This window comes from Semicossyphus pulcher, unplaced genomic scaffold (assembly GCF_022749685.1).
Source record: "Semicossyphus pulcher isolate SPU_LCO1_2020_fin unplaced genomic scaffold, fSemPul1.0.p SCAF_21, whole genome shotgun sequence".
Taxonomy (NCBI): Eukaryota; Metazoa; Chordata; class Actinopteri; order Labriformes; family Labridae; genus Semicossyphus; species Semicossyphus pulcher.
Window position 1 is genome coordinate 16,073,020 of NW_027211695.1, and position 12,589 is coordinate 16,085,608.

The 12,589-nt window shown below is 42.5% G+C and overlaps 2 protein-coding genes across 4 annotated transcripts in view; both read left to right on the forward strand.

Annotated features, from left to right (window-relative positions):
• The first annotated feature begins 153 nt into the window (after positions 1–153).
• Positions 154–1,439, forward strand: nop10 (NOP10 ribonucleoprotein homolog (yeast)). The gene is made up of 2 exons (XM_069672603.1): positions 154–338; positions 1,036–1,439. Exons 1-2 carry the CDS (start codon positions 285–287, stop codon positions 1,174–1,176), a joined length of 195 nt encoding a protein of 64 aa, XP_069528704.1. The 5' UTR covers positions 154–284; the 3' UTR covers positions 1,177–1,439.
• Positions 1,440–2,437: 998 nt separating this feature from the next.
• LOC138601272 (solute carrier family 12 member 6-like) overlaps positions 2,438–12,589 on the forward strand; it is a 28,968-nt gene continuing 18,816 nt past the window's right edge. Inside the window, exons 1-2 of one of the 3 annotated variants that reach the window (XM_069672858.1) lie at positions 2,438–2,551; positions 5,689–6,452. In XM_069672858.1, the coding sequence (XP_069528959.1) occupies positions 6,245–6,452 (208 nt within the window). In that variant the 5' untranslated portion in view covers positions 2,438–2,551; positions 5,689–6,244. Of the gene's footprint in view, positions 2,552–3,254; positions 3,270–5,688; positions 6,453–12,589 lie in introns of those variants that run through there. The other 2 variants (XM_069672859.1, XM_069672860.1) reach the window with 2 other exon arrangements.

Genomic DNA, 12,589 nt, shown 5'->3' on the forward strand with positions numbered 1-12,589 from the left:
AACGCCCCCTTAACCTCAAAAACATTTTTATTTTCACGGCAAGTATTTTAAAATTCCCCTCGGGGACTTTAGGAAGTTGCAACAAGCGTTATACGTGGAAACACAATTTCCCAAGATGCTGTGCGCCTTGATTTCCAAAGCGGATATCCGTCCTTCGCTGAGAAACTTCGCCACACGTGGAATTCAGAGCAGAAAGAGCGTGTGACCTGCAACCTAAAGCTTTTCGATACAAAACTTTCTAAAAAAAATATATTTTTCGAAGCTCTAAACGAGTTGTTGTCGAGATGTTTCTGCAGTTCTACCTAAACGAGGCCGGGGACAGAATCTACACTCTGAAGGTAACATTAGCACTCTGTTTACATCCGTCATTACTAGCATTTTACTAGCAATTTTCATATTAACCCCGAGGTTTAAAAAGAAAGCTTGTGTAAGTGAAACTCACAAGCAAAAAACGATAATTAGCTATATATTTTATATATAAAAAGATAAATAAATCTGATTGACTGTGGGCTGTGATACTGTTTACAGATAATGGGATCTTAAATTATTTTACCATATAAAATAAGAGATTGCTGCAACTAAAAGTTATTCTAATGTAATCAAAATCTTTCGACGGAGAGATTTCTTGGTTGACTAAATGCTGTTTGAAATAATGAAATGCTAATTGCAGTCCTGTAGTGTACAGAAAGCACACACACGTTTCTGAACCTTAGATGTTGTGATGTAAATGGTAAATATACTTATATAGCGCTTTTCTAGTCTTTAGACCACTCAAAGCTGCTTTTACACTACATGTTCATGTTCTTGTACACATTCGCACACTTAGGCCTTTGCCATAAGTATGTGAATGTGTACATATGACTCAACCTTTCAATTGAGAGACAACCGACTCTACCACAGAGCCACATCCGCCCCAATGATGTATTTTATTCTAAACTTTTAGTACACTGCTCAAAACAATGAAGACCATTATTTGTTTATTTCCTGCACTGAAATCCACTGAGCTATTTCTCTTTCCTTCTTTGACACCAACAGAAGATTCGTCCTGATGGCCAGCCCACCAGCTCGGCCCACCCGGCCCGCTTCTCTCCCGATGACAAGTTCTCCCGACACCGTGTGACGGTGAAGAAACGCTTCGGCCTTCTGCTCACCCAGCAGCCCAGACCTGTGCTGTGAGAGCGATGGATGGATGGACGGAGATCAGACCAAGAAATGGAGGGAGGGAAGCCGAGGATTGGGACTGTTAGGATAATTACACATTCAGGATCCAGGACTTTTTCAGTTTCACCCAAGGCTCCTGGATCATACATACTACATTCATGCATTGGATATTTGATGCCGATTTTCTTTTTATATGCCTTAATTTGTTAATATTCATCTGGGGTTTATGTTATGAATTTGTTTTCATGCTGAATAAATGTTTGGTTGATAGGTTCTCATCATTTGTCTCTGGGTGTATAATATAACCTGGACATGTTAGTGGTTAAAAAACCCAAATGCTGTTGCTTTAACGAGGGACGGTTTTATGAGAAATCCTGTGCTTAGGCTTCCAAGGTGAACAGAACCCATATAAAAACCATATTTCAGTGGCACGGTAGACAGTGCCTTCCACCCAAAACATAGTGCATCCTTAGAACATAGTGTAATAGAAAATGTTTTGGGTGAATGTTTAATTTATGTCTCTATGAAACATAAATGTACTCCTTGCATGAACTCCTTCCAGACGTACCATTACATCTGGCTTCAGAAAGTTTCAATATCAGAACCTGCGTATATTGGCAGGTAATGTGTACACAGATGGAATTGGACAGAAACAGATATAGACTTAAAACAAGCTCAACAAAGCTGACAGACATTAAACTATGTACATTAATCAGAATCAGCTTTATTGGCAAAGTATGTGGGCACATACAAGGAATTTGACTCCGGGTTTTCTTTGCTCTCAATGTACTAACACACAAATTGACATACTGAACTTAAAAACTAAAACTACTATATACAGGCCAATGGATACAAATATATATTACAAAGTATAAATATACACATATATATACATTTAAAACACAGCAGTACTTGCAGACAGGAGACAATAGTGTAAAGGTGCAGAGCTAAATATTGAATCAGGTTGTATACAAGAGGTAATAATTGTAATTAAAATGTAATACAATTGCAATAATAAATACATAAAGAGCTATTAATAAGCTTTAACTTTATATTTCAATTGATATTGTGATTATTGACACCATTGTTACAACGATTTTTATTGTACTTAAATATTTATGAAGTACATTTAAAACAGGTGGCACTGAAAAGCTCTACAACAAAGGTAGTAACTGTTGACTGGTGAGGCCTTTATGGACTACACTTCCCGGTCTTGTTGCCAGCCTCTTCGCCGTGACGCATGCGCAAACCATTGAAACGACAGTTATTTGTTGGGTCGGTTGGACAAAAAAAAAGTGCCGAGAAAACCTGGGAGAGGAGCCAAATCTTCCCAGATGTAACTGAAAAGAGCCATATAGTGGAAGCCTTTCGTAAAGGAAACTTAAGCCAGGTAAGCGCTTTATGTGACTATCACGTAGGGTTGAAGATTATCAGTGGGCGTCAGTTGCTGTCAGTGAGATAGCTGGAGGTCCGTGGACTTAATCAGCGGCATGGCTAGCCTGTGGCTAATGTTAGCTTCGGCTAGCTGTACCGACTGTAACCGCCTGCGACCACCTACCTCACCCGTGTACCTATAGCTACCCAAGTGATGGCTAGATGCTTCACATGCAGTTCTGAATTACATTGTGCTTTAATTACATGGAAATAACAACTTTGTCAAAAACAGGCTTATTTCTTAACCAATTTTCCCCAAACAGCCGCGCGCCTTTATAATTTCAGCCGGTTTCAGTTTTTAACGATCAGAAACCGCAGCTTCACGCGCATGCCGCATTCCTTTTGTCAAGAAAATCCCCTCTAAAAGGTTGAGGCGAAACATTATTTGCTCATAATTTTATCATAACGAAAGCTCTTCTCTGTGTATTAATATCGGGAGGTGTTTGCCGACCGGTTCAAGCCAGAATTATGAGGGCCGGCTTAATTGGCTTAGAATGGGAACTGAGTGGCAGTTAGCAAGCGAGCATCAGCATCAACTGGGGCTTCCCTTAAGGTGCTGGTTGGGACTAATTAGAGGATGTTTATCCTAATTGATAAAGGCCTGTTTGGCTTTATACTAGTCCCTGGATCGTATTGATTACAGATGCACTAACGTGATGGAGACTGACATCCAGGTAAGACAGAAGGAGGGCTATTATACTCTAGGGATGCACGATATTATGGGCAGGTTATCGGTATCTGCTGATTATGGCCTGAAAACGACATATCGGCATCGATATGACAGATATGTCATTTTTCTGCTGATATTTTCCGCTGATAAAACAACGCTTTAATGTTGCATACAAATAAATATGGCATTTTGTACATAACCTAAGTTTAAGTAGTCCTCTTATATTGCCCAGTGAATGTGTACATATTAAAAAGCACTGTATTACATTGGTTCTGCATCAGCCAGTGGGCCACTACAATAAGAGTAGGCATGACATCAATTCCACTTCAGGGGAGACTTGATGTTCTCTGCGATGAGGTGGACAAAAACGTGCCAAATATATCGGTATCGCAATCGGCAAAAAGGTTGGGAAAATATCGGCAAAGAAACCCAATATTGTGCATCCCTCTTTTATTTTGATGGAATACTTAGGCATTAAAAATAATTGCATTGCATTATTTTCAACACAAATATAGATGCTTTGTTGCGGTATTTTTAGATTATGAACCTGGTGATAACTTTCTTATACCCCAGCTGAAAAAATGTTTACATAATAATAGCTAAATGTTAAGTTTAAGCCATTTAATTATTTTTACTCTTATATAAACTTTAGATAATTCTGAAAATGATCCTGACATCATTAGAACAGCCTTCATGAATGTTTAAATGAGAAAATTTGAACATGTAGATATTTGGATAAGTAAAGTCCCAGGTGTTATCAGTTGCATATCATGATATTGATCAGACATCATAGAGGTACTTATGTTGTTTATGGTGCTAAATCGTTGCTTATTGAAGGCTGAGAATGAAACCATGCTGATTTTGTGCTCTGCAATACAAGAAACTTAACTATTAGTGATACAGAATGATATCTGTGTAACTGACCACAAAAGTGTTTCCCAGCCTTTTACACAATGCATACTGGGATAGGCCTCAGTGTCCCCCCACTGAGAGGCTAAATGTAGCTGGAAGTTTGTGGTAATAAACCCCCCTTACTTCTTCTCAGGGAGTTGTTTTTCAGGTAGAGCAAGTAAAACGAGTATTACGCCTCCTTTTTTATCTTCCTTTCGCAAACCCCTCACTGCCGTCCGTCTCTGTGAGTGTGGACATGCAGAACGAACGTTAGAAAGCAGGCAAATGTGCCGTGTCTCTGCATGCAGAGTAAGAGGAAACAGCCAGCAGCAGCAACTGGCACAACCGGTTGGAACCGCTCTCCTTTTAATAATTAAATTATGAACTGGGCTAAAACAACAATTCAGCCACATCCACCTGTTTTTGTCACTTTTTTCCCAAGAACATGAAGTAAACTGCATCGTTAACTTTGCTCCTGCGAAGCAACAGAGTGTGGTTCCTTGGAGTTGTGTCATGCTGTTTGAGAAGGATATTAACTCTGTCAATATGTTGCTAGACTACGTTTAGCTTGGAAAATAGGCTGTGAAAACATGTCTCATAGGGAACAAAAGGAAACATTTATTGTGTAGTCAGAGGAAAGTGAATGAAATAGTGACCTTTTACTGACCTTTTGTACGATGTATAAATGTATTTTATGGCACCACAAAGCATGTAAAACTGATAATCTCACAAGTAAGCTACATTCAAATCTGTAATGCAGACTTTATATTAAAGCCGGACCAATGTAGGATCTTTGAAGCTGATACCACACTGATTTCAGAGGGGGAAAATGCACCATCATGGTTGTTGACACAGTTAAATTATGAGCTGGAATGATAATTGACCTTTTATGCATCAATTTTGTTAAAAGCATTGCTGTCTTCTAGGGAGGCAAGATATTATCGGCCAGTATCGGCATCAGCAGATATGTCATTTTTCTGCTCGTATTTTCCCAGATAAAACAACGCTTTATTTGCTAAAGCTAAATGCTCGATGATTCCCTATAAAAAGCTTGACGGAATGCTACGACATTAACTTGGCGCGACAGTGCGCGCACTGCATGCACCGCGCCTTTTCCGTCATGTGTGAAGAAGGGTGCGGTATGGCAGTCTTTGTCCACTACAATAAGAGTAGGCACGATAACAATTCCACAACAGGGCAGACTTGATGTTCACTGCGATTAGGTGGAAAACAACATGTGCCTAATATATCCGTTTCGAAAAGGTTGGAAAATATCGGCATATCAGCAAAAAAATCCCATATCGTGCATCCTTATTGTCTATATGGGTGCTTATGAGGAAACAGCCAATACAGATATATCTATGATATCGGCCCGATAATATCAGCCAACTGATGTATCTGTCAGGCTCTACTGTATACACTTTTGTGCAAAATATCTGTATTTAAAGCCCCTGTATATATTTAACTGCTGACTTTTTCTTCCCACCCCGCCATCCCCCACCCTGCTTTTGACCACCGATGGGTGCTATCAGTAGAGAGACATTTTTATCTCTCAAGTGCACGTCAGACCAATTCTAGTTGCTTACTGGAGAAAAGGCAGAGAGAAAAGCGAGTTAAGTCGGCTGTGTGACTGTTATTCTCCGCCATAGGAACCAAGACATCGTGTAGGAGGAACAGAGACTCTTTCAGTGCAGTTTGAAGGGAACAAGGGGAAGATTTAGCTTGAAAGGGACATCCTGAACTCTTTACACACTAACACATTCAGAGTTGAGGAAGTTGTATTTTTGTACAACATTTGACACTGAACCAGGAGGATTATTGACCCTCTGGAGCAGAAAGAGAGAAGAAAAAGATTTCCTTTCACATGCTAAGTGGCAGCCCACAACTTTGCTCCAATGGAGAATTTTAGCAGCAAAAGAACAAACTGTAGAGGCCACCGTTACCTCAGCATCACCTGAGAGATAGCCTAGCCTAGCCTAGCTTAGCTCAGGTCAGCACCACCCTGCTAGCTAGTCCCTGACAGCACCCCCTGCACCCCCCCTACCACACCCCTTCCCTTCATTTCCACTTTTCCCCACGTGAGCTGCCATGGCATCGGTGCGCTTCACGGTGACGCCCACCAAGGCGGAGGACCTCCCGGGGCTGTCGGACACGTCGCCTGACATCAGCTCACGCTCAGGTGCCCGCGTGCGCTTCGGCTCCAGGGAGAGCGTCCATCGAAGTGACCCGCTGAGCGAGGCGTCGGGAGGAGGAGGAGGAGGGGCTGACTCGCCTGAAAACAGCAGCATAGAGCAAGGTGAGCAACACACATCCACATAGAAGTAGGTGTTGTCTGTGCGGTTTCATGGTACACACGGCAAGATTTAACTTGTTTATATCCTTCATGAAGCGGACAAAAGGAGTGACTGAGAACCAGATCTCACACACCTAGTGTGCATAACAACCTGTCACTGTATGTAAGCCCACTACTGACAGTTTAATCCACATGTTTGAGACATGTCTGCAAGCCACTCCTCCAGCCTCCATAACTTATTTCAACTACTGAAAGTCCTTCTTACATTTTGAATGCTATGTAGCCGTTTGATGTCCATAAAACTCCATGTTGAAAAGCAATGGAAGTTGGGCAATCATGACGGATGTAGGCCTGGCCTTTTTGTTGTAAGCTTCTATAGCCTGTTGTTAACGTATCGAATGAACATTTACGCTCACAGAGCCGACAGCACACAGAAAGGTTGGCTGTAAATGTTGATGTACTTATTGTTGCTGCTGGATCACATGGCTGTATGCTCACGTACGTGCATAAAATGGGCACTGGACAGTGTATTAATATCTGTGGGCTCGATTGTCAGTGCCACAGGTAGTTTGAGGATAATGATAAATTTACCTTTTTAGTTGCGTGTGTGTTTCTGCGTGTATTGGAGAGAGCGTGCATCAGAATGAGCGCGCGCAGGATGGAGAGCTTATTTTTTATTTTTTTTTTAAGATTTTTTTTTTTGGGGGGGACAGCTGAAGAGAGACAGGAAATATGGGGAGTAGAGAGTGGGGGATGAACATGCACCAAATGATCGCCAGACCGGGATCAAAATTAGCATCCCTAATCACCGCCCAAAACAAGATCTCAAGAAAGGTGCAACAGAAAATATGTTCCAAGAGTACCAGTGAAAAGGACAATGAATGTGCATACCTTCTTATTTGTGGCTGAGATTTCCATCCAGAACACATGAAAATTTAAGGTAAACACTCAAGTATTTAGAGTGGAAAATCCCAATATGGCCAAGTGCAATCTCAAATCGTTGACGCTGTAAAGTTTAAAAAAAAAAATCTAGTTCTGCATACTTTTAATAGAGCTCTCTTGCCAAATAGCGAACACATTAAAATGTGGTAAAGTAAAGAATAAAAAAGTAACACGTTCTTTAAACTTGTTTCAGGAAATCCAGCCAGAATCCAGCCGTCAGTACATCCAGAACTTGCCTGAGAATGATCTTTTCTTTAGCATCAAAGTAGTCCAGCGATAGACGTCTGTACATGCTTTGGTACACTGCAAGCAGGAAGTGCTAACAGCTGATTCGGCAGACTTTTAATAGAGATGATGGGGAAATAATACAACAAAGGGTTAAGGATATAGGTCAAAGGATGAAAGGATTTCTTCGATATATTTTGGTATTGAAAACGTCAGAGGGGCTGACATTATCGCACGTGGATTTCAGCCTCTCGCATATCCACGTTCATTTAAGCTTAAACACATTTTAGACGCACATACACACACAGTCCTATAGATTAGTTACAGTGTAAACACAGAGAGCCTCTCACATCCAGTGTAAAATCGGTTAGTTCTGCTTTGTTCTGGTACAGGCTGCACACTGTCACAGCACAGCAGCTCTGCTGGCTCATGGCTAACCGATCAGTCAAGTGTGTTATCAGGTCTTTGTGCCCGTCTGCTTGTGTTCCTGCGGCTTTGTAAAGGCGGCTAATTCAGTTTAAAGTGATGCGGGATTCCCAGGAAGATGCTCAGACTCACAAGGTTTCAGGGAGCTCGTTGCCTGAAATGTCAGTTTCATGTGGAGTGAAAGGAGAAGTGCTATTTTTGGATGTGTGCTCACACGTGTGATTGTAAAGGTGTTCTCTCGGTCATAAAGTCTCCATTTGTTTTTTGTGTTTGTGAGACTTAGCAACAGTTGAGCTGATCTGCACTCAGACGACGGGAAGAACAATAACAGCACTTTAACGTGAGCCTGTTGTGGTCAGAGTGTAGGTTTCACTTCCCCCACTGCTGTTATCAGCCCACCCACAGCGCACACACGCACTGATTCACTTCTTCACTTAACTAGAGCTGACAGCAGCAACCTTTCCACGAGCAGGAAGTCCAGTCTGACATGAACGCTTGTCTGAAAATGGAGGAAAATGCTAAACGGCTCCCTCGTGAGCGCCGTGACTGTGCAGATGTCGTGCTGTAAGTCACTTTCTCGAAGTGTTTAAGAATAGCTGCGCTGATTCACAGGCTCCAACAGGAGGGAGGGAGGGAGGGACTATAACTGCTGAGAGATGTAACTGTATTAACTGCTCTGATCCACTTAAGCAGTTGCATAGTAGTAAGAACGCCCCACGTTGTCTAATAAGCCTCCACAAATAGAAATGGAGCCGCTTAATCCCATTGAGCTTCGATCAGACTTGTGTGATGCCGCCCAGAGGGACAGGGAGGGAGACACAACTGCACAGCGGGAGCGTCCGAGCCGAAATAGATGCTGAAGTGAGAGATCCTGAGAGGTGATGAGGAGGAAACGAGGCAGGAGGTGTTTTTAGAAAGGTCAAATGCTCCAATCAAGTTAGCTGTGAACTTGTTGTCCTCGTAGACGCACACATCTGTTTGCAGAACATTTCTGCTTCACTAGTTGCTCAAACACGCAACATGGCAGCATGCACAGATGTTGTGCTGTAGCTCAGGTGGAGGACTTCTCTAAGGGGGACACACGCACACACAGACAGCTGCTTTCCCTCGTGTCGAGCTGGGTGTCCCATCCCATAATTTAGCCTCCGTGTTTTGGCTCTGCCTCAGTGATATCAGATATCCAGTCTGAGTCTTTTCATGTTTAACAGTCCATCTAATTAAAGAATCTGTCGGCAGGGACGTGGGTTTCTGGGAAGGCAAGCGTTCTGTTTGAGCTACACTTTTAGTCTGAGTAACGTTGACCAATCACGTATCAGCAGGCTGCAGCGTGTGCAGGAAAAACAGGCAGAGCAAAAGCAGGCGGAACAATATGCGCAGTAATGACATCCCAGCCCCCATCAGCGTCATCTGACGATGAATTAACAGCTAACAATCTGTTCTAGATCTATTCCCTTGACGCTGTGTCACGAAAGCCGTTCAGCGTTAAGATTTCCCGACTTCCTCGAATGCATCAGAAATGATCGATCCGACCTCCGTTCAAAAAACGAGCATTTTAAAAGTAGTTTTCTTCTCCTCTTGAGCACAGACCTGACAAAGCTTCAGTTTAACTTTTTACTAATCTGCATCATGATGTTGAAATTTGAGCAAACTTAAAGGAGCAGTTCACCCCTGGAAAAAGCCGCTGTCAGTCAAAGCTGGTGTTCTCTATAATCGATTAGAAGCAATAATATTTGAAATTGGCGCCATAGCTGTGGAGAAAGTCGTACAAACAGCTCGTGGTTTCGCCCATTCTACATTCCTACAATACCCAGAGTGCATTGGGCCCCTCCCTCTGAAAGGAACGGCCCAGCGAGAGACGCTGGAGAGAAATATTACTGTTTCGCTGCAGGCAACGGCTCAGAGCGGGACAGAATCTGAAATACGGAGGTTTTCCAGGGCCCATTGGAGAAGCGGTTAGCGTCCTCCAAATGCACAGCAAAATCGCATTTTATTTCCTACCATAATGGCGTTAGCTCCCTATAATAGCATGATAGGACTGAGGTTGAAAATCGGCGAACTGGCCCTTTAAGACTAAAGTTAGTTTCTGTTTCTGTAAACAATGCAGCACGCCTAAAACTAAGTCTAAAAGTAGACTATGGCTGATGGGATCTGAGATTGCGGTCCATCTGGCACCCTGAGACGTGAGACTGGAGTTTGAGCTGAGAGACGATGTCCACGACAGGATAGTTATCGACTCTCGGATGCAGATATCTGTTTATAGGGACTCATAAAAGCTCAATTGTTTTCTGATCTAGTGGAGTTTGCCTTCCTGCAAACGCACTCTGCCTCTTTTGCTTCCACACAGCTAAAGCCAGCTCCAAAACCACAAAACAATTTCCTTTATGGATGCACAAAACTGTCCAAAACCTAAAGATATTGATTTTACAATCATGGAAGGCTAAAGCTCGACATTAAATCAGTATGCTTCCACTCTGCAGTAAACACCAGAAATAACCTGCTGTGTTCAAGTATGTGTAGGAGGAAGTCCAGTCAGACCGGCACACAAGTGCTGTGGTGTTGACATGTGTGAGAGTGATGCTTTCCTCAGGGTCTGTCCTCGCCCAACCTTCAGCTCCTAACCTGATCAACAGGTTAGACCTTGAACAGAACAGGAAGTGATCCCACGCTCTAAATATGTGCACACACTGATGTATATTTATCGAGACTAGTTTCATTGTTTTACTTTGCAAAGCATGCTGGTTCTTTTAAGTATTACTAGAGCATGTGTTAAGGAGGGGTTCACTGTGTTTCCTTCCACCCTTTCATACTTCAGCCCCTGAATATTAACTCAGCTTCACACTCGCTATCTTTGTCTAAATAAAGGGCTGCAAACAGGATGGGAAGTTACCACCCACCAGCCAAATGCTGCTTCTTTCTTTACATGAGTGTTGGCTTGGTTGTTTATCGCTGCAGGTGAGCGTGAAAGTGGCTGATGCATTGTGGGATTTACCTGCTAGCTCTTTAGTCGTACAGCTTTTTGTCTGGACTACGTTCGTTTGTCTAATTTTCAGGGTTTTTTCACGCCTGAGGGGACAAAGTAATTTAATAAAAAAGAACTCTAGTTTTGTTTAACACAATATTTTCAATCTTTTTTTATTCCTTTAATCCTCTGTTGACCCCACATTGTTATTAATATGGACTCCGAACCCTGGCAACCAACAGTAACGTACCAACTAGCCCCTCGATAGGAGGAAATCCAGACAGGAAATGGGTCCTGTGGTAAAATAAATGAGTTGCTGTTGTGTCTGCTGCATCAGTGCACCATTTCAGAATACTAATTATTAAATCATTCTCTTCAGAGATGGAAAGTACTTCATCAAGGAAGGACAGACGTGCAGTTATATTTGGTGCATGTGTCTCACATCATGCACAAGTGTCCTTCAGTGCGTGTGACCCTGCACACGGGCGTCTGCAGCCGTTAGCGTGCGTGTGGCGGAGCAGGCAGGGAAGTGATGTTGCTGACTCAGCAGCTGCTGATGCAGAGCTCTCTGCTGACTGAGGTGGAACTGAACCGCCACACGGCGGCCATTGCATCAAACTGTGTGTGTCTCTCTGTGTGTGTGTGTGTGTGTGTGTGTGTGTGTGTGGGAAAGACGAAATGGAACTGAGTGTAACTGGACCCCGGCAAGCTTTGGTGACGTGATATAGATTGTGCTAGATTGACAAGTTTTTAAGACAGTGTTCACACAAAAGTCAGGTGCTCCTCTAGACTATTATCAGTTCTGCTTGCTGAACATATTTATCATACCATCGTGTTTTAAGACGTATAAAATGCTCTGCTTGAAATAATAAATTGTTTGTTTTTTTTCTGCAAAAAACATTTAATTACCTCATTTAAAATTCCTGAATCTGCATAGGCCCCTGCATGTGCCCATTTCCAACCGCCCCTCCGTCGCGAAAACAAAACACGTCTCTGCCATCGTTTAGTGTCAGCTTCTTGAAACTTAGCTAGCTTGAAATGTAGTAGTAACATTAGTAGACAAGTGGTTGCCATAGGTTACACATAATGATATGCATAGCGTCACCCCGTCCACTAACGGGATTGGCTCCTTAGGTTTGTGACGTCTCAAACCTGCCAATCTGAAAACGTGTTGTTCAGCCTGTCCTTGGTACACTGCAGTTTAACACATGAAGAACACCACAAGGAGGGGGTCTTTAAGAAATCGCTTTAATGAAGTGCAACAGGGATGATGTGTTTTTGTAGGCCAATCTGGAAGTTAGCATCACCCTGGTTCCTCCAACAACAGGCCTTTGGATCTTTGCTGAAATTCAGCACCCTGGCAAACAAAACATTGTGATATTTAAATGTTTTGTTCAGCTCCGATTTTATGATTTTTAAAGAAGCAGCCCATTAACCTTCAGACAAGGGTGATGAACAGCGAAAAATGCCAACTCATTGCTCTCAGGCCTCTTTCTCTCAGCACTTCATTCACAGTAAAACACTTTAAATGTCAGCGATGGAGGGCATGATTCTGATTTAATCCAGTTAACATCTTCCAGAATGAACA

What these genes read in the sequence shown, in the direction of transcription:
- nop10 (XM_069672603.1), top strand. Translation starts at nt 285, where the DNA reads ATGTTTCTGCAGTTCTACCTAAACGAGGCCGGGGACAGAATCTACACT. An exon ending in ACAGAATCTACACTCTGAAG is followed by an intron (nt 339 to 1,035) that starts GTAACATTAGCA and finishes TGACACCAACAG; the next exon opens with AAGATTCGTCCTGATGGCCA.